The 26,953-nt window shown below is 43.5% G+C and overlaps 1 protein-coding gene across 1 annotated transcript in view; it reads left to right on the top strand.

Annotated features, from left to right (window-relative positions):
- The first annotated feature begins 4,145 nt into the window (after nt 1–4,145).
- The window catches only part of LOC126101337 (odorant receptor Or2-like), a 52,648-nt gene continuing 29,840 nt past the window's right edge, over nt 4,146–26,953 (top strand). The window contains exons 1-2 of the mRNA XM_049912008.1: nt 4,146–4,954; nt 21,748–21,847. Coding sequence (XP_049767965.1) covers nt 4,146–4,954; nt 21,748–21,847 — 909 coding nt within the window. The remainder of the gene's footprint in view (nt 4,955–21,747; nt 21,848–26,953) is intronic.

Genomic DNA, 26,953 nt, shown 5'->3' with positions numbered 1-26,953 from the left:
TAGTGCATCCGGTATAGCAGGGAATTATTAAGAGAACATATAGGGGCTAAATATTAAAAAAAATATCATAAGATATTTTTAACAACACTTGGAATTATAAAAATATCTCGTCAAAACATAGTGCATATTTTGTAAAATCTTATGCCGCCGGTCTGTGATGCAAAACAAGCGAACTGCTTCCTTTTTGATATATCGTATTAATGCGTGTGTCTGCGTGTGTTTGTGTGCGTAACGTAGTGTAAGTTGTGAATGGTGAAAAAATATGAACTATGGGAACAGTGTAATTTTCTGGAGATTATTGATGGTTTTTAAATTAGGAGCTCTGGTTTCCGACACTGATGGAGTAGTGCCGACCGGCCGCCATGTAATCCTCCGCCAATGTCTTCATTAGGTTTCCGTGTGGAGGGGCATGGAGTCAGCAAAGCGCTCTAACAGTTGTTGCCAGCTTCCCATACTTTAGAGACGCTACTTCCTAGTGAGGTACTTCCTCAAATGTATTCACGAGTGTGAGTGGACCCATTCCAGCCCTCCCACTAAGTCCCTGTCAGTAGCGAGAGCTGAATCTTGGTCTACTGTATTGCTGTCAGACACGTTGACCACTCTGATAAGCAGAGGCACTTGTTTTCAAATTAAATCATTTACCATCCAGATCTGTGCGAAATAATATTTATATTTTATTTTATGTACTGATTTACTTAGTCTGAAAATATTATGGTCATAAGGCCAATCCTACATATGACTGTGACTTCAGTAGTGTCAAGCTCTCGCTTGACACTACTGAAGTCACCAATGGCGGTGGTTCGGAGTCAGTGGACTGCACGCTACAGAGAGTCTGGCTCGGAGCTATCCCTGAAGTAACAGATTTGTAATAGTTCGTTCTGTCACTGTGGTGCCAATGCTGCTCAAATTTCTGCTGCTGATTGTAATGGTCGCCTGGTCGTAGATATTTCTAATTGCTATAATCGCACTATTTCACTCCTATTTACGGAGCTTGATGTTAGGTTGGTGCCATTAAAATGCATTGTGTTGTGGTAATCGCTGCTACTTGCTGGATCGCTGCTGTCTCTCGATGCTGATGCTGGCTCTACATCTGGTTGTCTAGGGTTAAAAACATGAGGTCCCGTGTTTTTTAGGTGCTTTTGGTGATAAAGAACGAGCGAAACCAACAAATATGTAAACTTCAAATATTTATTATTCTGGTGGCCATCTTAATTCCACTGTCCACCAAAGACCATGACTCAACACAAAGTAGTACTTCCGTTACATGTTCTTTGCATTGTTTATCCACCTCAAACAATAACACACAAACACACTTTACCAAAGTGACATTCCGACTGCTATTCGACCGTTCTTGCTGCTTGTATTTATAACATTGTAAAAGAACTACTAAAAAGAGATATAGTTTACAAGTCACATGTACATCTGTTATCATAATTTGTGCAGAAAAGTTATTAATTTGCATCGAGTGACATAATTTAACATGTTATTAAAATGACAGACAGATTTGTTGACTTGACAGAATAATTCTTTGTTACAAAAAGGCCGTCTTTTAGAAGTTTGTCAATTGACTTCTCTAATTTGCATAAATAAGTAAATAACATGAATTATTAAGAATTACATTGGTTTTCGTCTAAAATAGGATTGTTTACGTGAATACTGAGTGAAAACGCTCCTAGTGAACAAATAGGTTTCACTGGATGATTTTTATTTAAGGAGATCCAAAATACCTAAGTTGGCCACTATTTTTCGTACTTCATATTAATTATTTAAGATGAACTCAGTGTTTTTACATGATGACATTTGCTGTATCAGTGATCAAAGTGATATTAACTTGTGTGTGGGTCAGTTATTCAGTATAATTTAATGGGTTGACTGTTTATGGAGACATGTTATGCAATCATTGTTAACATACACAATACCTTTGCTATAATCATAAATACTCATTAAACTAGTTGAATTTGGAGGGTATCGCATACTTCGGTACAGCAAAGCCTTTAATATGTTCCGTTACAAGATGCAGCACTATGCACCAAAGCCATACGGTTAACACAATCGTTTCCCCTCTCGGTAAGCGGTGGCCGTGCGGTTCTGGCGCTGCAGTCCGGCACCGCGGGACTGATACGGTCGGAGGTTCGAATCCTGCCTCGGGCATGCATGTGTGTGATGTCCTTAGGTTAGTTAGGTTTAAGTAGTTCTAAGTTCTAGGGGACTTATGACCTAAGATGTTGGGTCCCATAGTGCTCAGAGCCATTTGAACCATTTGAACCCCTCTCGGTAACCCCACGTGGGGACTGATGACCTCAGATGTTAAGTCCTGTAGTGCTTAGGGGCCATCTGAACCATCCTCTCAACATCATACAACACAAATATATACTACACTTCGCACAAGCACGCACACACACACACACACACACACACACACACACACACACACACACACAAACACACACACGCACACACGCACATACACACACACACACACACACACAAACACACACATACACGATACATACATGCAGTATCACAAATATTGTAATGGAGCATGTTGTAAATAAATAAAAAAAGGAGCATTTCCCTTAGTATTTGACAGAGGAATGTTTCGTCATAAACATGAATATTTGGGGAAAGAACAACAGCTTCTTCTTTACACGATGTAAAGTCTCCACAGAGTACTTGTGTATAGAAAATTAACTTCTTAGTTGCTTATCTGTTTGTGATAAGATGGCGTGTGAAATATCATTATCTGTAAATGAATAAGGTATTTAAGTATCGTGACCAGTGACTTTTTTACACTATGAGTGGCGGATTACTATATTTATTTCTCCCTCTTTGAGTATCCAGGCAATCCCACATATCATATGCCGCACTGTCACGCAATGCGATACACACCGTTTCCTGTTGCCTAAAGTGTCTTCAGCATTACGTTTATCTTTCTTAGTGAATATGAAACAAAGTACATCTATTATTATAATGCTGTGCAATTCCACGCCACATGAATGAGATGTTAGTACAGCTGTCGAATGGTTTGTCATCCGTTTTGTGATGGTGCTCACATACTCTTACGAATTGAGCCGAGTCTAAGTGCGACTGTGGAGGGAGTTGTCGTAAGGGGCTCACTGATGATAACTATACATGACCTAACTGCAGCGCGTTTGCTTGGAAAGTGTTCTCAGTGATTTCGTTTCTTTGCAACCGAAGTTAACGAAAGACCTCTTTACCGGCCAGCAGCGTTGACATAAACTAGAGGTTTACCGTATGAAAGTAATTTTAACTTAAATATGGAGGGATGGACGTCAGATTTGGAACTCTCATGCATGAATACTCTAATATGATTATCGAAGTTTTTCAGGCGTAATTTTGTCTCTGCAGGCCCGCAATTCGATAGAGTGTGCGCATGCAATGTCAACGTTGCGCATGTGCCTGCGTCCCCTAGGTAAAAGAACTTTCCACAGAGTGCGTCAAATTCCACTTGGGGCGTGCATGCAGCGACAACATATCCGTATCACCATTGCGCCAATTTTCGGTACAAACACTGTGACGTGGCTCAACGGTTATAAGCCGAAAAGTATCATGGCAAAATGACGACGTCTTCCGCTTGAATGACCGAAATATCACTGAATAGGAGTAGAGTAATGTACATATAGTAGTATATGAATTTTATAAAGATGTACGGTGTTCGTATAAATTACATTACGAGAACTACATCCTCCGTTAGACAGAAGAGAGAACGTCGTTACTGTTAATCATCATCATCGATCAGTTTCGGTTACTCCCAGATGTTCCAACGGTCCACTTTCATCTTTAATTTGCATTGCCGTGTTACGTTTGTTTATGTTATATAATCCAGACTTGATTAAATGCAGGGGAACATAAATGAATCAGCCACTAAATGTTGCAGCAATACTCGATTATTTAAAACCCATTTACAAGCCTGTTATTTCTACCGCTTCCCTCCATGTATAAAAGACTGCTCAAATGCTAGTGGCTGCAAGAGGCTGAACAGCTCAGAGTAGCTTTCATTTGTTCATCTGTCCTGATGCGTTAGTTTATTAGGAGTGCAAAGTAGCGGGTTTTCCGCGTGCTTCTTCGGGGAAGAAGTCGTAGAAAGTGAAAGAGCCGTCATCGGGAACTGATAACGAAGCTAGATGGCGAGAGGAGTACCAGAGGATATGGAACTGCCACTGTCGTGGACGGCAAGTGGACAGTCTATCCTCAAACTGAACATCCGCCATCTGTGGTTATGTGGAGTGTGGCCTCTTCCTGGTTCCTGGATGTTTGAACTGTACGGCTTTGTGGGGCTGGTATTGGGCGTCTGGAATGCAGTGGAGAGCTCGCTGGCCCTTTACTACTGCTGGGGAGACATGGAAGAGACGACGCTGGTTCTTACCAGTACCTTCACAATCGGCTGCGGCACCGTCAAGATGGCCTTCTTTATGCACAACCAGCGGCAGTACTACGCGCTGGCCCGACGCGTGGACACGCTGATGTCTCTGCAGAGGGGAGCCTGCTCCGCGGACCCTGGTTTGGCCGACATCCACCGCTGCTCCCAGAGGCGTGCGTTCCGCCTCACCATGGGCATGCTGCTCTTCATGTTCTCGCAGTGTTTCGTGTGGTTCCCCATGCCGATCGTGGCGCGCCGGGAGGGACGGCGCCTGCCGTTCGCTCAGCACGCCTGGGACAACAACACCCACTACTACGCGCTGTCGTACGCCGTCCAGTGCGTGATAGGGGCGTGGACGAGTCAGCTGAGTTTCGGCGTCGACCTGCTCTTCGTCGCCGTCATGATTCTCGTGGCTGCGCAGCTGCAGATACTTACACTGCGCATTGTCAATCTGAAGGCGGAGAGCTACGAAGTAAAGGTAGAAGATGAGGGCAGATCCGTGAACGGCAATATTTCCGATATAATGTACGAAAATTTGTGCCTTTGTATCGAAAGCCACCAGACAATTCTCAGGTACGTTGCATAAACTGGATAGTTTCTCTCGCACGTATCTTAATAAGCACTGTTAATCTTATCGGTAGTAAGCACGACAATTTGAACACTCCATAATAATTCTTTTCCAACAGTCGTTGTGTGTTAAGAATGACTACAAACGAAGAAGTGTTATTCAAAATGCATAGTTTTAATGCCACATAAAATATTGTCTCGGTACAGAGACACATAACTAGCACTCATTGAACAGAAATGGATACGAGTGCACTTCACTAAACTTGAGAGTAAATTAGCTTTGTGTTCTTGACATATTGGTCCGCAACCTCTTTCAACAGTTTAAACGTAGTGATACGCCATGAATGAATTATAGGTGCCCACCAGTACTTTGTCTGACACTCTTATGTTGCCTGATATGTCGATAATCTTTTGGTATTTGGAAAGTGTGACACGACATCCAGTGATGACCATAATATAAAATGTCAAAGCAGTGTATTTTAATTAGACTACAGTTTTTGGAAGTGTGAAGACAACATGAATAAGATACAGGGAGCAAAAAATTATCTACCACATGTAGTTAAATCAGACGGCAGTAGTCGAAGCACATTACACAGAGGCAGTCGCTGATCTACAGCTCGTAGAGACATCAGACAGCAGTATCGAAAGACATTATACAGAGACAGTGGTTGAGGAAGAAGTTTTTCAATTTGCGCTCTCAACAAGCAAGGAGAAATCTATACTAGAAATTTAAATTCCGAAGTATCCAACAAAAACCTTAAAGTTTTCCAACGACCCTGCAACCCAGGTAGAGACGGCAAATGGTTTCGATGATCAGTTACGAAAAGACATAGGTAGTATCTTGAAAATACGTTATAAGTTGAACATTACTAAACGTAGACGAGTGTTGTAGAGAGTGATGAATTTAAGTCAGGCGATGATGGGGTAGCTACATTGGAAAATCAGATGCGAAAACTAGTCGACCAGTTTTGCTGTTTTGGTAGAAATGGCTAATGGTCAGTAGCGAAGAGGATATAAAATGCACCATGGCACGGGTTTTATTTTCGGCTCGGGAGGAGATTTTCTCACATGGCGTGTTCTGGTTCCCCTTCATCGTTTCGTCATCACTGATACGTAAGTCACCCAATGTACCGTCAACTTGAATAATAGAAGGGACTGTCTAACAGAAGCCATCATAAGACATCAGAGAATCGTCATACTGGAAAGAGGTTTGTATGTATTGGTTGCTTTAAAAGAGGGGGGGAAGGAACCAAATTGCCTGGTCATCGGTCCCTAAGTTTGCTTGTATGTCGCGTATATTGTTAGCAGGTTCAGATGATTGTAGGTTATAGAAGTTTGCCGAGAAATGGAGAAACTCTTTCCTCCTATTCGCTCTTTCCTCTGCATTTAACAGTGGAATTTCCGTTGCACTCTTAATGTTACCACCGTTGCTTTCAATGTCACGAAAGGTTGTTTTGACTTTCCTGTATGCTGAGTCTGTCCTTCCGACAATCATATCTTTTTCGATGTCTTCACATTTTTCCTGCAGCCATTTCGTCTTAGCTTCCCTGCACTTCCTATTTATTTCATTCCTCAGCGACTTGTATTTCTGTATTCTTGATTTTCTCGGAACATGTTTGTACTCCCTCCTTTCATTAATCAACTGCAGTATGGCTTATTCGCAGCTACCTTCTTTGTACCTATGTTTTCCTTCCCAACTTTGGTGATGGCCCCTTTTAGAGATGTCCATTCCTCTTCAACTGTACTGCCTACTGTGCTATTCCTTATTGCTGTACCTATAGCGTTAGAGAACTTCAAACGTATCTCGTCATTCGTTAGTACTTCCGTATCCCACTTCTTTGCGTATTGATTCTTCCTGACTAATGTCTTGAACTTCAGCCTACTCTTCATCACTACTATATTGTGATCTGAGTCTATATCTGCTCCTGGGTACGCCTTACAATCCAGTATCTGATTTCGGAATCTCTGTCTGACCATGATGTAATCTAATAGAAATCTTCCCGTATCTCCCGGCTTTTTCCAAGTATACCTCCTCCTCTTGTGATTCTTGAACAAGGTATTCGCTATTACTAGCTGGAACTTGTTACAGAACTCGATTAGTCATTCTCCTCTTTCATTCCTAGTCCCAAGCCCATATTCTCCTGTAACTTTTTCTTCTACTCCTTCCCCTACAACTGCATTCCAGTCGCCCATGACTATTAGATTTTCGTCCCCCTTTACATACTGCATTACCCTTTACATATCCTCATACACTTTCTCTATCTGTTCATCTTCAGCTTGCGACGTCGGCATGTATACCTGAACTATCGTTGTCGATGTTGGTCTGCTGTCGATTCTGATTAGAACAACCCGGCCACTGAACTGTTCACAGTAACACACCCTCTGCCCTACCTTCCTATCATAACGAATCCTACACCTGTTATACCATTTTCTGCTGTTGTTGATATTACCCGATACTCATCTGACCAGAAATCCTTGTCTTCCTTCCACTTCAATTCACTGACCTCTACTATATCTAGATTGAGCCTTTGCATTTCCCTTTTCAGATTTTCTAGTTTCCCTACCACGTTCAAGCTTCTGACATTCCACGCCCAGACTCGTAGAACGTTATCCTTTCGTAGATTATTCAATCTTTTTCTCATGGTAACCTCCCCCTTGGCAGTCCCCTCCCGGAGATCCGAATGGGGGACTATTCCGGAATCTTTTGCCAATGGAGAAATCATCATGACACTTCTTCAATTACAGGCCACATGTCCTGTGGATACACGTTACGTGTCTTTAATGCAGTGGTTTCCATTGCCTTCTGCATCCTCATGTCGTTGATCATTGCTGATTCTTCCGCCTTTAGGGGCAATTTCCCACTCCTAGGACAAGAGAGTGCCCTGAACCTCTATCCGCTTCTCCGCCCCCTTTGACAAGGCCGTTGGCAGAATGAGGCTGACTTCGTATGCCGGAAGTCTTCGGCCGCCAATGCTGATTATTTATCAAAATTTAGGCAGTGGCGGGGAACGAACCCGGGACCGAAGACGCTACCCCTACACCACGGGTACCCTTCGTATTATCTCAAATTTCAGATGGCCTTTGGATTCCTTACAATAAAAAACAGTAAGGACCCTACAGCAAACATTAAGCTCGAGTACGTATTATAAAATTCCTCGAGAGAACAATAGGCTGTGTGGAGTGGCCGCAGGGTTTGAGGCGCCTTGTCACGGACTGCGCGGCCCCTCCTGCTGGAGGGGATGGGTGTGTGTGTTCTTCTTAGCATAAGTTAGTGTAAGTTAGTTTAAGTAGTGTGTAAGTCTAGGGACCGATGAAAATGTTCAGATGTGTTTGAAATCTTATGGGACTTAACTGCTAAGGTCATCAGTCCCTGAGCTTACACACTACATAACCTAAATTATCCTAAGGACAAACACACACAAACACACCCGTGCCCAGGGAGGATCGAACCTCCGCCGGGACCAGCCGCACAGTCCATGACTGCAGCGTTTTGACCACTCGGCTAATCCCGCGCGGCTAGGGACCGATGACCTCAACAGTTTGGTACGATCTTGCGACAAAACAGACGGAAGCTACCGAATACAACAACCGCGTGAAATGTAGTTCGTTTTTGACATACGATACGTCGTAAGCAGTAAAAATGACGACATATTTTGATTCATGTGTTAGTTAAAACAGATACTTTACTAAGTACCGGTAGCTAGTTTCGAGCATGTGCTAATCCTCAAGCGTTCTGTGGATGTGGGAACATCATCCTTGTATTTATTACAAAACATAAATCTTGTGTCAAGAAGAAGACCCATGGCATGGTCGGCAATAGACACGACCTCGGAATAAGTATCCACAAGGCGTGCACACTGATTAGATGAAACATTAAGACCACTGCTCTCCGCCAGGTTGTGTGCTGCCTGGCGGCGTTGAAGGCACGTGACACGATGACAGAAGTATTCGGGCGGAGCAGACACGAATGGGGAATTATTGTAGCGATGATAAGTGGCGCCAGTGCGGAAATCAGTCGACTTAACCGAGCATCTCGGAAACAGCGAAGCTGGTCGGCTGTTCGCGTCGTACTGACGTGAGCATTTGTGGTAAGTGGTTGAAGAAGGCTGAAATCAATCGTAGGCGACAAGAGGTTGGACGTCCATGCCACATTACAGAAGACAGTTATCGAAGGCTTGCCGAATCTCTAAATAAGGATAAGCGACGGTCTGTGACAGATCTGAAGACAGAGTACATTTCTGGTGCAAGCACAAATCTTTTGGAAGCACACCTTTCAGAGGACAGTGAGGAACTTGGTTTCCCGCAGCAGAGGACCCCTACACGTCATCCCATGCTGGTACAATAACAGCGTCAGTTAAGATTACAGTGGGTACTAAATCATCGTGATCGGACCACGTTTCAATGGAATTTTGTCGCCTGGTCGGATGAACCTCATTTATTGGTAAACCACGTTGATGGTCGCGTCCAGATACGCTCTCATCGAGGCGACCGGCTGCTTGAAACATGCAGCTTGTCACGGCTACAGACCGGTGGGAGCAGTATTAAGCGGCTGGGGTGGCCGAGCGGTTCTAGGCGCTACAGTCTGGAACCGCGCGTCCACTACGGTTGCAGGTTCGAATCCTGCCTCGGGCATGGATGTGTGTGATGTCCTTACGTTAGATAGGTTTAAGTTCTATGGGACTGATGACCTCAGAAGTTAAGTCCCATAGTGCTCAGAGCCATTTGAACCATTTGAGCAGTATTATGTTGTGGGGGACATTCACCTGGGCTTCCACGGAACCTGCAGTAGTAATCGATGACACCATAACAGCTCCAGGCTACGTGAACAATATTAGGCACCATCTGTAGCCCGTTATGCTTGACGTCTTCGTCAAAAGAGATGGCATCTTCCAGCAGGATAACTGTCCGTCTCAGAAGGTCAGAATCATTCTGCAGTCGTTTGAGGAGAATGATTGTGAATCCACCTTGATGTCTTGGCCATCAAATTCAGCTTTTCTAAATCCGATGACACACAAATGGGACGCGATTGGGTGCCAGCTCCGAGCCGACAAACCAATCGTTCGTTGATTACGGGAAGCGTGTGACTTGTGTGTAGGCGTCTGGTACCTCAGAACTCTGGAAAACAATAAGCAGCTGTTGAACGCAAGACACGCAGAATTATTGCCTTATTGAGTTCCAGAAGTCGTCCAACACGCATTTTAGTACCTGGTCGTAATCACGTCAGTGTACACTCCATTGTTTGCAATTCGGTTACTTCACTGTGCAATTGTATGTGGAGAAGTTTAGAATCCTTAACATTCCAGATTCGCACATAGCGGCTTAAAAATCATCTGACGCGTAAGTACACTACGTGGTCAAAACTATACGAAAAACATAGGTTTTTCATATTAGGTGCATTGTGCTGCCACCTACTGCCAAGTACTCCAAATCAGCGACCTCAGTAGTCATTAAACATCTTGACAGAGCAGAATGGGGCGCTCCGCGGAACTCATGGACTTCTAATTTCGTCAGGTGACAGGGTGTCACTTGCGTCATAAGTCTATACGCGAGATTTTCACACTCCCAAACATCCCTAGGTCCACTGTTTCTGATGTGATAGTGGACTGGAAACGTGAAGGGACATGTACAGCATAAAAGCGTACAGGCCGACTTTGACTGTTGGCTGACTGAGGCCGCCGTCAGCTGAAGAGGGTCGTATTGTGTAATACGCAGACACCTATCCAGACCATCACACGGGAATTCCAAACTGCATGAGGATCCACTGCAAGTACTATGACAGTTAGGTGGGAGATGAGAAAACTTGGATTTCATGGTCGAGCGGCTGCTCATAAGCCACCAATCACGCCGGTAAATGCCAAACGATCCTCGCTAGGTGTTAAGAGCGTAAACAGTGGACGATTGAACAGTTCAAAAACATTGATTGAAATGACGAATCACAGTACACAGTGTAGCGATCCGATGGCAGGGTGTGGGTATGGCGAATGCCCGGTGAACGTCATCTGCTAGCGTATGTAGTGCCAACAGTAGAATTCGGAGGCGGTGGTGTCGTGGTGTGGGCGAGTTTTTCATGGAGGGCACTTGCACCCCCTTTTTTTTGCGTAACACTGTCACAGCACTGTTGAAGAGCACATTTTCAAAATGCACGGCTGGTCCCGGCGGAGGTTCGAGTCCTCCCTCGGGCATGGATGTGTGTGTTTGCCCTTAGGATAATTTAGGTTAAGTATTGTGTAAGCTTAGGAACTGACGACTTAAGCTGTTAAGTCCTATAAGATTTCACACACACACATAATGCACGGCCTGTGATGGAGTGGTTACATGACAATAACATACCTTTAATTGACTGGCCTGCACAGCATCCTGACCTGAATCCTATAGAACAGCTTTGGGATGTTTTGGAACGCCGACTTCGTGCCAGGCCTCACCGACCGACATGGATACCTCTCCTCAGTGCAGCACTCTGTGAAGAACGGTTTGCCATTCTCCAAGAAATCTTCCAGCACCTGACTTAGCGTATGCCTGCGAGAGTGGAAGCTGTCATCAAGGCTAAGGGTGGGACAACACCATATTGAATTCCAGCATTACCGATTGAAGACGCCACGAACTTCTAAGTCATATTAAGCCGGATTTACGGATACTTTTGATCACATACTGTGGCTTCGCAAGTACTCGAAGAGAATGTTACAGCGCTTTTACTAAATGAGGAGCCAACACAATGTGACCACTATCCGCCGCGAGACAGAACGATGTCCCGTCGCATTGCTAGCACTTCACGCAATAAGGAAAGTAAGATAACTGATCGAAAGTATACAGACATCTGTTAGTGAATCTTGAAATAAGGTGCGTCCACCCTTCGCCTTTATGACGGCTTGAATTCTGCGGTAGATAATTTCAATGAAGTTGTCTGTGGAGGAATTGCAGCCCGTTCTTCATCAAGAGCCGAAACCAAAGAGGGTTCCGTTTTTGGACACTTGAATCTGGTGCGAAATCGACGTTGTAGCTTACCCACAGTGTTCAGTTCGGTTCAGGTAGGGAGAGTGGCAGGCCTGTCCATGTCATTACTGATGTCTCCGCCAACTATTTCCTCAGAGAAGCTGCTCTACGACAGAGTCCATCGTTATGCTGATAAAATCAGTCATCGTTCCGAATCGTTCCTCTATTATACACAGTACACAGATCATGCAAAATAGGTTCGTATCTTTCCTCATCCACGAGAAGCACCCTTATATCATAACACCACCTTCTCTGCACTTCACTGTTAGTACTACACATGATGGTAGGTAGTATTATCCAGACATTCACAAAACCAAAACCCTTTCATCGAATAGTCACAGGTTCCATCGTGTTGCACCACTTAAAATCATTGTGAAGTGGCGTCGACTTTATACCATCTCGAGCGTTGCTTAGCATTGACAACAGGAAGTGTAGCTTCTGAGGACATGCTCGACTACTGTACCCCATTCTTTTTAACTCGTGATGCACAGTCATTGCGCTACCTGAACAGCTGGTATCTGTTTGGACTCATGAGTGATTCCTTTCGATGATTTCAGGGCATTTCTGACAATCACCTTCCACAGTGGTATATGGTCCCTATTAGTCATTAACTGAGGTCTGCCTGGTCTTCGTCCAGCGGTGGTCGTTCCCTCGCATTTTCACTTGAGAATCACATCACCAACAGTCGACCTGCGCAGCTGTAGGACTGAAAAGTCCCTCATGAATTTGTTACTCGGTTGACATCCAATGACTAGTGCATGTTCGGAGTCAATGACATGTCCCGGCCAACCCATCCTGCTCTTACTGCTGCTTTGCTCGTAGCAGAATACTAAAATAGTTCAAATGGCTCTGAGCACTATGAGACTTATCATCTGAGGTAATCGTTCCCCTAGAACCTACAACTACTTAAACCTAACTAAACTAAGGACATCACACAAACCCATGCCCGAGGCAGGATTCGAACCTGTGACCATAGTGGCCGCGCGGTTCCCGACTGTAGCGCCTAGAACCGCTCGGCCACCCGGTCGGCGGTAGGAGAATCCTCCCAGCCTCAGTTTATACTGATGGGTATACGTCTCTTGACACCTAGTCTTCACTACTGCAATGCAGTGGGTGTGTCTGGATACTTCTCATTATTTAGTTTATACACTACTGGCCATTAAAATTGCTACACTACGAAGATGACGACCTACAGACGCGAAATTTAACCGACATACACAAACAGCAGTTGACCGGCGTTGCCTGGTGAAACGTTGTTGTGATGCCTCGTGTAAGGAGGAGAAATGCGTACCATCACGTTTCGCGCTTTCGATAAAGCTCGGATAGTACCCAATCGTGATTGCGGTTTATCGTATCGCGACATAGCTGCTCACGTTGGTCCAGATCCAATGACTGTTATCAGAGTATGGAATCGGTGGGTTCAGGAGGATAATACGGAACGCCGTACTGGATCCCAGCGGCCTCGTATCACTAGCGGTCCAGATGACAGGCATCTTATCTGCATGGCTGTAACGGATCAAGCAGCCATGTCTCGATCTCTGAGTCAACAGATGGGGAAGTTTGCAAGACTACAACCATCTGCACGAACAGTTCGACGACGTTTGCAGCAGCATGGACTATCAGCTCGGAGACCATGGCTGCGTTTACCCGTGACGCTGCATCACAGACAAGAGCGCCTGCGATGGTGTACTCAACGACGAACCTGGGTGCACGAATGGCCAAACGTCATTTTTTCGGATGAATCCAGGTTCTGTTTACAGCATCATGACGGTCGCATCCGTGTTTGGCGACCACGCGGTGAACGCACGTTGGAAGCGTGTATTCGTCATCGCCAAACTGCAGCGGATAGACACTTGGTGCAGGGAGTGGCAACTGACCCTTAACATAGGAAAATGTAATGTATTGCGAATACATAGAAAGAAGGATCCTTTATTGTATGATCATATGATAGCGGAACAAACACTGGTAGCCGTTACTTCTGTAAAATATCTGGGAGTATGCGTACGGAACGATTTGAAGTGGAATGATCATATAAAATTAACTGTTGGTAAGGCGGGTGCGAGGTTGAGATTCATTGGGAGAGTCCTTAGAAAATGTAGTTCATCAACAAGAGAGGTGGCTTACAAAACACTCATTCGACCTATACTTGAGAATTGCTCATCAGTATGGGATCCGTACCAGGTGGGGTTGACAGAGGAGATAGAGAAGATCCAAAGAAGATCGGCGCGTTTCGTCACAGGGTTATTTGGTAAGCGTGATAGCTTTACGGAGATGTTTAGCAAACTCAAGTGGCAGACTCAGCAAGAGAGGCGCTCTGCATGCGGTGTAGCTTGCAGTCCAGGTTTCGAGCTGGTGCGTTTCTGGATGAGTTATCGAATATATAGCTTCCCCCTACTTTTACCTTCCGAGGAGATCACGAATGTAAAATGGGAGAGATTCGAACGCACACGGAGGCTTTCTGGCAGTCGTTCTTCCCGCGAACCGTACGCAACTGGAACAGGGTGGCTTGCGGAGTGTAAATGGAGATGTAGATGTAGATCACCTGGCGTGATGGTATGGGGTGCCATTGGTTACACGTCTCGGTCACCTCTTGTTCGCATTGACGGCACTTTGAACAGTGGACGTTACATTTCAGATGTTTACGACCCGTGGCTCTACCCTTCATTCGATCCCTGCGAAATCGTACATTTCAGCAGGATAAAGCACGACCGCATATTGCAGGTCCTGTACGGGCCTTTCTGGATACAGAAAATGTTCGACTGTTGCCCTGGCCAGCACATTCTCCAGATCCCTCACCAATTGAAAACGTCTGGTCAGTGGTGGCCGAGCAACTGGCTCGTCACAACACGCCAGGCACTACTTTTGAAGAACCGTGATATCGTGTTGAAGCTGCATGGGCAGCTGTACCTGTACACGCCATCCAAGCTCTGTTTGACGCAATGCCCAGACGTATCAAGGCCGTTATTACGGCCAGAGGTGGTTGTTCTGGGTACTGATTTCTCAGGATATATGCACCCGAATCGCGTGAAATTGTGATTACATGTCAGATCTAGTATAATATATTTGTCCAATGAATACCCGTTTATCATCTGCATTTCTTCTTGGTGTAGCAATTTAAATGGCCAGTTGTGTATAATTGGAGCAGAAATGATGGGGGAATCATTCCTGCTACCATACGGACCTTATATTGGAAAATCCGCGAACATTAGTGAGATTGACAAAGAGAAGCTTATTATGACCCAGCACCTGGGATCGAGGATCTCGGAAATGGCAAAACTGGTCTGCTGTTATCTTGCTACTGTCAGGACTTTGGTACAAAGTAACTGAAGGAGGTACAAGTAGGTGAACAGCTTTTGGAAGTCCACTTATAATTACTGAACATGGAGTTCAAACCATTTACCACTCTGTAAATTAGGTTAGGCAGCAATCTGTGGCAGATCTGAAGATGGAGTACAATGTTGGTGGAGTCACTAATGTTTTGGAGTACTCCATTCAGCGCTCATTACTCGACCTGTGGCTTCTCGCCAAACTTCCCCTTTGTGTTTCCCTTTCGACCCAATGGCAACTGTGGATTATGACTGCAGAGGTCATTGTGGCTGGACCATTAATCTGTGAAATCATGTCACCTGAATGCAAATCACCTTTCTTGTCAGTACAAGTCGTGTATAGATGTGCCGCCATTACACGAACAGCTAATCGAAACATACACCATACCCAAATATGCAGGCTCTTGGTAGAAGTATTATTCTCTGGGGGAATAGTCACCTGAGTTTCCATGAGAAATGCAACGTTAATCGAAGGCGTCATGATTGCCGTTGACTACTATCGACTATGTGGGCTTCATTGCTGATACCCTTCGCCCCTTCATGCTTGATGCCTCACCTGACGTCGATGGCGTTTTCTAGTGGTTAGCTGCCCCTGTCAAAGGCTAGGATCTGTTTACAGTGGTTTGAGAAGCAATAAATAAATATACATCAGCTACCAAATTTGCCTGGTTTAAAACCGATGGAACACAAATGGGACTCTACTTAGTCCCAGCACACCGCCAACATATCACCGGCCCAAAATTAATGCAAGCATGAGCCATGTGTAGACATCTGCGATCACATAGTTCCGGAAAATTACCAAGGATGGCCGAATGTTGCTCTACTGCATTCCTAAGTTCATTCACTAAGCTATTAAGCAAGGCGTGATTATGATTTGACTCATTAGATAAAATTATTGATGGTTAACATAAGAGGTTCCATACGTCTGTTTGCAGACGGAATACAGAATACCAAACACTGAACCACTGCTCAGAAAGGTAAGTGGACAGGTATTTGCGTCTTGGACAGGACTACCAGTCCCTCTCATGTTTCAGTATGTAATGGCTCCAAGGAAACACTACGATCTGTCAACATACCCCTGGGAACATTATTCATTTTGATCACCACACGTACTTGCAAGCTGTAAGTTACTCCCTCTGTTATAAAACTTCCAGGACAGCTTTTTATTTCTGAGTTTGAAGTACTAAAAAAGAACGAATGTAGTTTTTATGTTACCTGATACGTGTGCGTCCTTGAACTGGCCTTGGCCATGTTTCCGGGCAGATTCACTATGTGGCAGCGCTGTGCTTAGCAACACATTGTTCGGGTGCTCGGCGCATTAGTTACTGTGACACAATGGGAGCAAAGAATGAACATTCAGTTCTGTGTTGAGCTCGGGAAAAACCCCTAGTGAAACTTCGACAATGGTTAAGTAAACGTACCCAGGCGATGCTCTATCAAGAAGTTGTGTTTTCGAATGGCACAAAGGCAGTGAGAGATTCAATCCAAAATGATGGCAGAGCTGGTCGCCCGTCTACAGCACACACTGACGCCAAAGTGGAGCGTGTAAAGCAGTTATTTACAAGAAGGCCGTCATGTTATTGTATGTACAGAAGAACTTAACGTGAATTGTGGTGTGCGTCATGATATACGGCAACAGGTACATAATGCAAAACATGTCCCTCATATGCTAACAGACATACAGAAACAGGGAACACAAAGGCTTTTTGCTGAACGAATGGATAGAACCAGATGTGACCCTACATTTCTGTGTAAGATTGCTCCTGGTGTGAAAGTTTGTGCCACCAGCATGAGCCTCACACAAAGTGTCAAAGTGCTGAATGGCGGAGTCCTCGATCACTGCCTCGGAAAAAGTCAAACGACAATCTTTTAGAAGAAAGACAATGTTGAACGCTATCTTTGACAGTAAAGGAATAATTCACCACGAGTATGTTCTTACAGATCAGTCAATAAACCATAGTTTTTATTAGGAAGATTTAAAACGTTTGCGCCAAGCAATTCGATGTCATCGCCCCGATTAGTGATGTTTTCGGAATCGGTTCTTATTGCATCAGAGTACAAAACACCGTACTGGTTTAACTACACTACTGGCCATTATAATTGCTACACCACGAAAATGACGTTCTACAGACGCGAAATTTAACCGGCAGAAAGACGACGCAGTGATATGCGAATGATAAGCTTTTCAGAGCATTCACACAAGGTTGGCACCGGTGCCGACACCTACAACGTGCTGACATGAGAAAAGTATCCCACCGATTTCTCATACACAAACAGCAGTTGACCGGCGTTGCCTGGTGAAACGTTGTTGTGATGCCTCGTGTAAGGAGGAGAAAGGCGTACCATCACGTTTCCGACTTTGATGAAGGTCGGATTGTAGCATATCGCGATTGCGGTTTATCGTATCGCGACATTGCTGCTCGCGTTGGTCCAGATCCAATAACTGTTAGCAAAATATGGAATCGGTCGGTTCAGGAGGGTAATACTGAACGCCGTGCTGGATCCCAACGGCCTCGGATCACTAGCAGTCGAGATGAGAGGCATCTTATCCGCACGGCTGTAACGGATTGTGCAGCCACGTCTCGATGCCTGAGGCAACAGAGAGGTACGTTTACTAGACAACAACCATCTGCACGAACAGTTCGACGACGTTTTCAGCAGCATGGACTATCAGTTCGGAGACCATGGCTGCGGTTACCCTTGACGCTACTTCACAGAGAGGGGCCCCTGCGATGGTGTACTCAACGACGAACCTGGGAGCACAAATGGTAAAACGTCATTTTTTCGGATGAATCCAGGTTCTGTTTACAGCATCATGATGGTCGCATCCGTGTTTGGCGACATCGCGGTGAACGCATATTGGAAGCTTGTATTCGTCATCGCCATACTGGTGTACCACCCGGCGTGATGGTATGGGGTGCCATTGGTTACACGTCTCAGTCACCTCTTGTTCGCATTGACCTCACTTTGAACATTGGACGTTACATTTCAGATGTGTTACGACCCGTGGCTCTGCCCTTCATTCGATCCCTGCGAAACCCTACATTTCAGCAGGATAACCCACGACCGCATGTTGCAGGTCCTGTACAGACCTTTCTGGATACAGAAAATTATCGACTGCTGCCCTGGCCAGCACATTTTCCAGATCTCTCACCAACTGAAAACGTCTGGTCAATGGTGGCCGAGAAACTGGCTCGTCACAATACGCCAGTCACTACTCTTGATGAACTGTGGTATCGTGTTGAAGCTGCATGGGCAGCTGTACCTGTACACGCTATCCAACTTCTGTTTGACTCAGTTCCTAGGTGTATCAAGGCCGTTATTACCGGCCGGAGGTGGTTGTTCTGGGGACTGATTTCTCAGGATCTATGCACCCAAATTGCGTGAAAATGTAATCACATGTCAGTTCTAGTATAATGTATTTGTCCAATGAATACCCGTTTATGAACTGCGTTTCTTCTTGGTGTAGCTGTTTTAATGGCCAGTAGTGTATTACTGAGTATCTGACTAGGCATTCTGCTCTTGCCATCTGACATCCGGCGTGTTCGCCCGACCTCTTGCCTTCAGACCAATAACTTTGGCAACTGTGTGTAGATGGGACTACTTCGATAGGGGCTAGGATTGTTACTTGGTAAGTGCAATTTTCTGTTTAAAAAAACCTGTCCTGGAAGTTTCTGGAACAGCGAGTATGTAGATGGCGCTTGTTTTAACTTGAGACTACTAAATATCTCGAAAACGACGTATCGTACGAAAAAAAATGCTATAGGTGAAAAGTTAATATGAGCAAAGTGGACATCTACCTGTGCTACAAGTGGCCACTTCATGACCACCTCTGTTGCACGGGCGGAACTAATTTCTTATTTTCGAATGGGGACGCCCGACTTTTATTTTAAATTCGGATTCTGAGCCAAAAAATACGTACCGTTTACTCAAATCATTGTTGTCCATTCGTGGTAGTTGGCGCCATATTGGACATGTATCAAATGTGCCTGTTTTTGCAGTTAAGATTCGCCGAAGATGATTCCGTATTTCATTTAGGACGTAAATGTGTCTTTTTGGGCCCTGACGGTTGATATTGCGCTCTAAATTTACTTTAGTTTTACAGATTCGACTGTACAGTACAGTAGCGTTAACCGTTTCAATGTCTGGTGAGAGACTACGTTCAGCGTATTCCAGGATCAAGGACGTGGATGTAATAGTTCAATGATCCAATAAGGATGCTTAATATCGATGAGTCGCCTTTTCTGTCACCATAGAATGCTTCATTTCAGTGATTATCCATGACAAGTGCGCCTGTCACTATCACTTCACGGATATTTTATTTCATTAGAAAGGATTTTGTTTGTATTCTGCCGGTAGGCAGCGTGAAAGTTATGGAGGTAGGATGGAAGCACACACCGAAATCGGTAGCCCTGATGGCTGAGTTGTAGTGCGACCACTGATATGAAGCATTCCGATGGTTTGGGAACTCGCCGCACTCAACCCCATACGGATGAGAAAATTGCACTACCATACAAATAGCTTTATGGTCAGAAATACCGATTTCTATCCATGTTATTTGTACTTTACAATCACATTTGCAACACTTGAGTAATGTCTGAACATCAGCATCAACCAACATAGAAAAAAAATTTATATTTACATCGTAAATGAAAAGTAGACTGAAATGGGCAATGGTTTGAGTAAAGCGTACATATTTTTTTGGGGTAGAATCCGAAATGCAATAAAAAAGGGGAGAGGGGTGGGGTTCACATTTGAAACACGAAGCTGGTCCCTCCTCACAGAGGAAGGTTGGATTGCGGTGCCCAGTTGTAACACAGACACATGTCTCAATATAACTTTTCACCTACAACTTTTTTTTCGTATAATGACTCGATTCGAAATATTTGGCTGTCTCAGATTAAAACATACAGCCTATATGTAAAGACAGCACGGTTGGTTAACGTTGTTACCAAAAATCTCGAAAAGTTATTGAGCGATTTATTTCTAATTTTCACGATACTCCAATGAATATTTGGACGGACACCGACTCTATATAGTCAATTTACATTAAATTATTTCACGGGACATTAATGAACTTTTGAACAGAGACAGATTACATATTTTTCAATATATATTACATACATATAATAAACAATTATGCATTACAACAACCACGTTTGCAAAAAAATACTGAAAAGTGCTTAACCAACTTCCGACAAATTTTTACACGATGATCGTGTAAACATTTAGATTATTTAGGCTATGTAAACTGCAATGTACAGGTTTCGACTACGAGATATGAAATGCAGTGCAGTGTTATGGTTTCACCCAAATAAGTTCTTTCACTTTGTATGTAATTTTAAACGAAACATAATAGAAATACGCTATTTCGTGTTCGTCCTCTGTTTTAACAGAATGACTTAAATATGTTTACTGGCAGTTTGCGAGGCCATTATGAAGAACAATGCCCCCAATTTTTTTTACGTAGTAAATAAAACAGAAATTGTTGCATACATCGCATTACTCATGTGTGATCTGGCGTTGTCATGCTGAAGGACACGATTCTCCATCTGTGGACGGTCTTTTCGAATTCATGTTTTCAGATTTCTAATTACAGAGTGCCGTTTCTCACACGTCGATACAGTTTTGTTACTCCGTTTCTCACCTATCGATGCAGTTTTGTTACACACCATCATGTTAAACCCTACAATTCGGAGCGTTCTAGCGGCAGAAGGCTGAAAAAATGTCGATATGAAAAATAAAAATGTAGAATGTTATTAAAGTTATTTAAAAAGTATTAAGAGTTTTCACATTAAAAAATTCCTTTTCGTCACGCCCTCCTATTTGCAATATGCGTTAAACGAAAAAAGGGGAAAAAAACAGACAAACGCTGTCGCAACGGTACCGACCGGCCGTCGTTTCATTCTCATCCCATGGGCGTCACCAGACGTGGATACGGAGGAGCATGTCGTCAGTACACTACTCTCCCGGCCATTGTTGTTTTTTTTTTTTTTTGTGGTCGGTGTCGCTACTTCTCAGTCAAGTGGCTCCTGTATTGGCCTCACAAGGGCTGAGTGCTTCCCACTTGCCAACAGCGCTTGGCAGACTCGGACAGTGACCCATCCGAATGTTAGCCAAGCCCGACAGCACTCAACTTCGGTGATCTGATGGGAATGGTGTAACTCTTTGGCAAGGCCGTTGGCCATATACATTTAACTGAGAATAGTAAAGAACTAAAAAAGACATTGTAATCTTACTAACAACTTAAATTTTGACAGGTGGTCTCCTACAAATTACTGAAGATGTTTTCAAATGTAAATTGCTGATAACTCTAACAGAAGTTAATGGTCACGGTATTTGTTTAAAGTGAAATAGGTTCAGGTCTTTATGTGGCTACATTACAAACGCCTTCACTGCGCAGTTAGTTACAATTTAAAATTGGACGTACCACTGCCTTAATTAATGTTTCGTTCAATTAAATCTACCTTTTTCTCTTTCCAGGTTCGTCAAGGACTTGGAGAGCACTATGAGTTCCGTTGTAATGACACAGTTCTGCTTTAGTGTCCTCGTCGCGTGTGTAGCATTATTTCAAGCGACATACGTAAGTTTTTAAATTTTTGGAATGATACAAACGCATTATTTTTTTTATTATTAGTGTGTAAGAAATTCATGTAGCATTTCTATGACTAACACTCTGTGCTCAAAAGCCCACGGCGGTCCGAATGGACTCAGAAATGATAAAAGGCTCTCTTCAGCGCATTTTAACATGAATTTCGATTGTTATTACATAATAACACTCCAGAAATTGTGTGCAGAAGACAGAGTAAATCTCGAAGGCGATGGAAAACAAATATAAAATATTATGGATCCAAAAACTGAGAAGCGTTTCACAAAGCAGAATGAAGCCTATTTTACGTCTTTGATTCTGGTTACTGAAGAAAAGTTCTATTAGTGAGGTTGCAATCTAGCCCCGTGAATTCCATTAACGCTCAATTAACAGACATAAAAAGTTATGGAATGATGTAGGGAAGACTGACGGAATCATCTGATCTCACTTTCAGAAAATCGGCTGTGTAGTGCTGTTTACATCTGTTCATAATCAACGAAAGATACGATTGAAGGGTGTCGTTGTAGTTAGTAAAATAATTCAGGCTCCTAAGTTTATCAATTTTCATTTTTTTGTGTCAATACACTTTCCGGGAATTTAAATTCCCGGCTTCATACGAGAGCTATTTTACAGTCAGGAACATTTTAACTTTTTAATGCCTGCACATTTCCGTCTACGAGGGCATATATGTGTAAGCCTACATGCAACACATCTCGATACGAGGATAAAGTTTTAATTATCGTCAGAAAATACACCACCGTATGAAAGAATCGAAAATCGTTAGGTGTATCGGCAAAGCACTCCTATCGTGAACAAAAAGCGTTAACTTCGACGCCAGTTAAAATCAGATGCCCTTACTAGAGATGGGCCAAAGCGTTATTTACATAGATTGAATCAGATCTGATCACTCAATGCAGTGAACTAGCTCTTCTTCATGAATCACCACTCACCGTTCACTCAGAAAAATAAACACGAGTTAAAGGAAGACACCTTGCCATTAATTCAGGTCATTATACCTGTATTTTATATTAGAGATAATATTGTTGAGTCACATGAATTGTAGTTTTGAGATTTAAAAGTTCAGTTTGGTCTGCTGTAAAAAACAAAGATATTTCAAAGAAGCCCATAATATTTTTTATAAAGTGGAAAGAATGTAAAAGTGAGATTGATTTATGTTATATTTTCATACTTTTATTCCAGACAAAATACAATATACGAATTACAACACAATTTTAATTATTTTAAGTATTCGCTGACGCTTCAGCACTTAATGAATCCTAGGAAATACTAAAACCGGCAGTCGCCCATGAGAACATTATAAATCTTGATTGTAATACATATTTCCAAGCTGTACATTACATAGAGGGTGTTTGGTTTAACTTGAGACAGCTAAATATCTCGAAAACCACGGATCACACAAACAAAATTTCCAGGTGAAAAGTAAATATTAGTAAAGGGAACATGTCTGTGCTACAACTCGGCAGCTCCCAACCATCGCTCCTGTGTGGGCGTGAGCAGCTTTGTATTTTTATTGAATATTTAGGTTTTACTCCAAAAAGTATGTACGGTTTACTGAAAACTTTGTTTTATATTTGTGGTAGATGGCGCTGTAAGCTATTGTACAAACATCAAGTATACTGTTTTAATTTTATATTTCATTTACGACGTAAATGTATACCTAACGATTGATATCTATGTTCGAAGTTTACTTTAGTGTTGCAAATTTGATTGTAGTGTACAAAATGGATTGCCGTTTCAGTATCTGGTTAGAAACAACGTTTATCTTGATACAGGAACAACAAATTTTATCTAATAGTTTTCTGTTGCCCGTCGGTAGGCTTGATATTGGAGCCTCTCACCGTTGGGTCCTTGATTTCGGTGAGTATCCATGGGAAATGCACCTGTCTCTATCACTTCATGGATGTTTTATGTAATAACACTGGTTGTTGTTTGTATTCCACCAGCAGCTGCGTAATGGCCAGCGCGAGAGGTACAGCGGTTGGATGGAAACACACACCGAACTCAGTCACCCTGATGTTGTCATTGTGAATTATTTTGACAAATGTAATTCTTAATAATCCATGTACATTGCGTACCAAATTTCTTGCCGAAATCACCCAAGGCCATACAAAATTGGAGCAGACAGGCCCTGTCTTCTCCCAAGAGCTCCGACAGAAACACTTCAAGATGTTCACTTAGTTTTGGATTGTTACTTTCAGGTCCAATTGAATCCACGTAGAAGCCACAAAGCTTCAGTGGTACTTTAACATGTTTACGAAAAACACAGATTAATAATGAGAATGGTTAAAACTGGTAAGCTGACTTTACTAGACTGGAGAAGGTATTAAATGGTATAGCTGTCTACAGATTATGAGCGCTATACGAGAGTTTACAGCGAAGGCTGTAACCTACGTGGCGTTAGCGAAGATTTACGGTAACAACTAACTCTTGCGAAACACCCTCCGACAGAACTTCAGTTAATGTACATCTAAAAAGGGCGTGACGACAACAAGGACGGAACAAAATGGTTCAAATGGCTCTGAGCACTATGGGACTCAACTGCTGTGGTCATAAGTCCCCTAGAACTTAGCACTACTTAAACCTAACTAACCTAAGGACAGCACACAACACCCAGCCATCACGAGGCAGAGAAAATCCCTGACCCCGCCGGGAATCGAACCCGGGAACCCGGGCGTGGGAAGCGAGAACGCTACCGCACGACCACGAGATGCGGGCAGGACGGAACAAATATTGGCAGACGACGACAGAATCCTCATCGATGGAGTTGTACTTCTAGCATTTTCCTGTATTTCTTGCCTCCAGCAAAGACAGATAGTCAGTGAAGAATCTCTTCATTCTGTACCTGCTCTGAGAGCAGTTAAGGAACTGGTATTCAGACCAACTGATGATGGATAATTTGCTCTGTCCTAATGGACTCGTTAAGGAGCTGTGTCTTTAAATACAGGAACAGGTTCAGTACTACCATGGTTTGAAGTTGCTTACCAATTTTGCTTCCTTCCATGAATATGGGGACTGTTCCTTCTGCCATATTTTTTTAAAAATATTTACATGGATATTCCAAGTTTCTATTCGTAGATGTAGCTGTATACTGTTACGCTGATTGTGAGATATTTCTCGTACTTGTCGACTCTTGCGAACTTAGGAATTGTGTGGATGATACTTTTCCGAAAATGTGTGGATATGCCCTTATCTCGCAACAGTTAGTATAGGGGGTCAAGTATATTCTTTAGACAGCCTGCTAACAGCTTCTCAACAATTGTGTAGAGAAAGTAGAGCCATTCATAGAGTCTTGGAAATCTTTGCACTTTGCCTCATACATTCTACTCTCAAACTTGAACAGTCGTTTGGTTGCCGTTTCCCCGGATGATTGTAGAAAGTTCTATGGAAAGTTATCTGTCCCTTCTGCTTTGTTTGATCTCAAGACCGCAAAGGCTCTTTTTAATTTTGACTCTAAAACTAGATCGCGTATGTATCCCTTACTGACTCCAGTTTCCTCTCCTTTCGTGTCATCAGAAATGTCCTCTCCCATATAGCGGCGCACAATGTATTCATTCCATCTAATCTCTCTTTCGTATGCACTAAACAGTGGAATTTCCTTCACACTCTTGGTGTTTGCTTGCTTTTAATTTCAACGAAGGCTGTTTTTTTTTTTCTACAATATTGAGTCAATATGGGTAGATCACATAACTAAGGAGGAAGTATTGACTAGGATTGGGGAGAAGACATGTTTGTGGCACAACTTGACTAGAAGAAGGAATCGGTTGGTAGGACATGTTCTGAGGCATCAAGGGATCACCAATTTAGTATTGGAGGGCAGCATGGAGGGTAAAAATCGTAGAGGGAGACCAAGAGATGAATACACTAAGCAGATTCAGAAGGATGTAGGTTGCGGTAGGTACTGGGCGATGAAGAGGCTTGTACAGGATAGAGTAGCATGGAGAGCTGCATCAAACCAGTCTCAGGACTGAGGACCACCACAACAACAAACTTCCAGTAATCATTTCTGTTTCGATTTGTTCACATGTTTCCTACAGGTATTTCGTCTTGGCCGTCCTGAGTGTCCTATTTATTTCATTCCTAAGGGATTTATATTGGTGTATTCCTGTCATTACCTAAGCACTTGAGGTGTTCCGTCCGTTGCCCAACGTTTCTTCGCAATAATGGTCAAGGTTTCTTCCCAGTTACCTTTCTTGTATCAATACTTGTCTGTCCAATATCTGTCATTTCACTCGTTAGAAATCTCCGTCCCTCTTCAACTAAAATTCATCCATTATGATTCCTTATCGCAGTAATCCTTAATGAAGTTCAAACGCTTCTCATCATCCTTCAGTACTTAATTTCCCACTCCTTTCCCCACTGATTGTTCCAGATGCTTCTCTTACATTTCAGTCCATTAGTTATCGTTACTGAATTGTGATCTCAGACTATATATGTACCTCGGTACACCTTACAATTATAAGGGGTGTTCAAAAAGAAACAGCCAGAGTCTGGAATGCGCAAACCGGTAACAGGAGGGTGATATCGTGACGTGTGTAACGAGGTGTGGCTTCGACCAGAGCGTGAAAGTTCACAGCTCGTCATTAGAGGGCGCACGTGCACGTCACGTGACTTTACAGAGCTAGCAGGAGCATGCATCAATCGTCGAAAGCCGCCAGTCGCATTGCAAACAGCGAAATGGAGGCGTCATCAAAATAGGTAAAGAGGTTTTATTCGTTTTCTCACAGCCTAAGGAGCAGGAGGAACGGACATTCATCGATGCATTGGACAAGTTTACGGCGAATACTGCCCGTCCCTTGCGAGGGTCGAGGCGTAGCACCAGCGCTTCAGCGAAGGACGGGTGTCGTTAGCCGATGATGCACGGTCTGGAGCACCACACTGCATTACCGATGGCTTCGTCCTCCTGGTGGATGCACTCATTACCCAGGAACCGCCAAGTGACAGTGAAAGCCATAGCCGCCGTGGTCGGATTGAGCGTCAGAAGAGTTCAGACCATCATGAAGGAATGACTGCACATGCGCAAAGTGTGCGCCAAATGGGTGCCCCACAGTCGTCAACCACACTGGAAGCATGTCGAATGGC

This window comes from Schistocerca cancellata, chromosome 9 (assembly GCF_023864275.1).
Source record: "Schistocerca cancellata isolate TAMUIC-IGC-003103 chromosome 9, iqSchCanc2.1, whole genome shotgun sequence".
In the NCBI taxonomy this organism is placed as follows: domain Eukaryota; kingdom Metazoa; phylum Arthropoda; class Insecta; order Orthoptera; family Acrididae; genus Schistocerca; species Schistocerca cancellata.
This window is presented reverse-complemented; position numbering and strand designations above follow the sequence as displayed.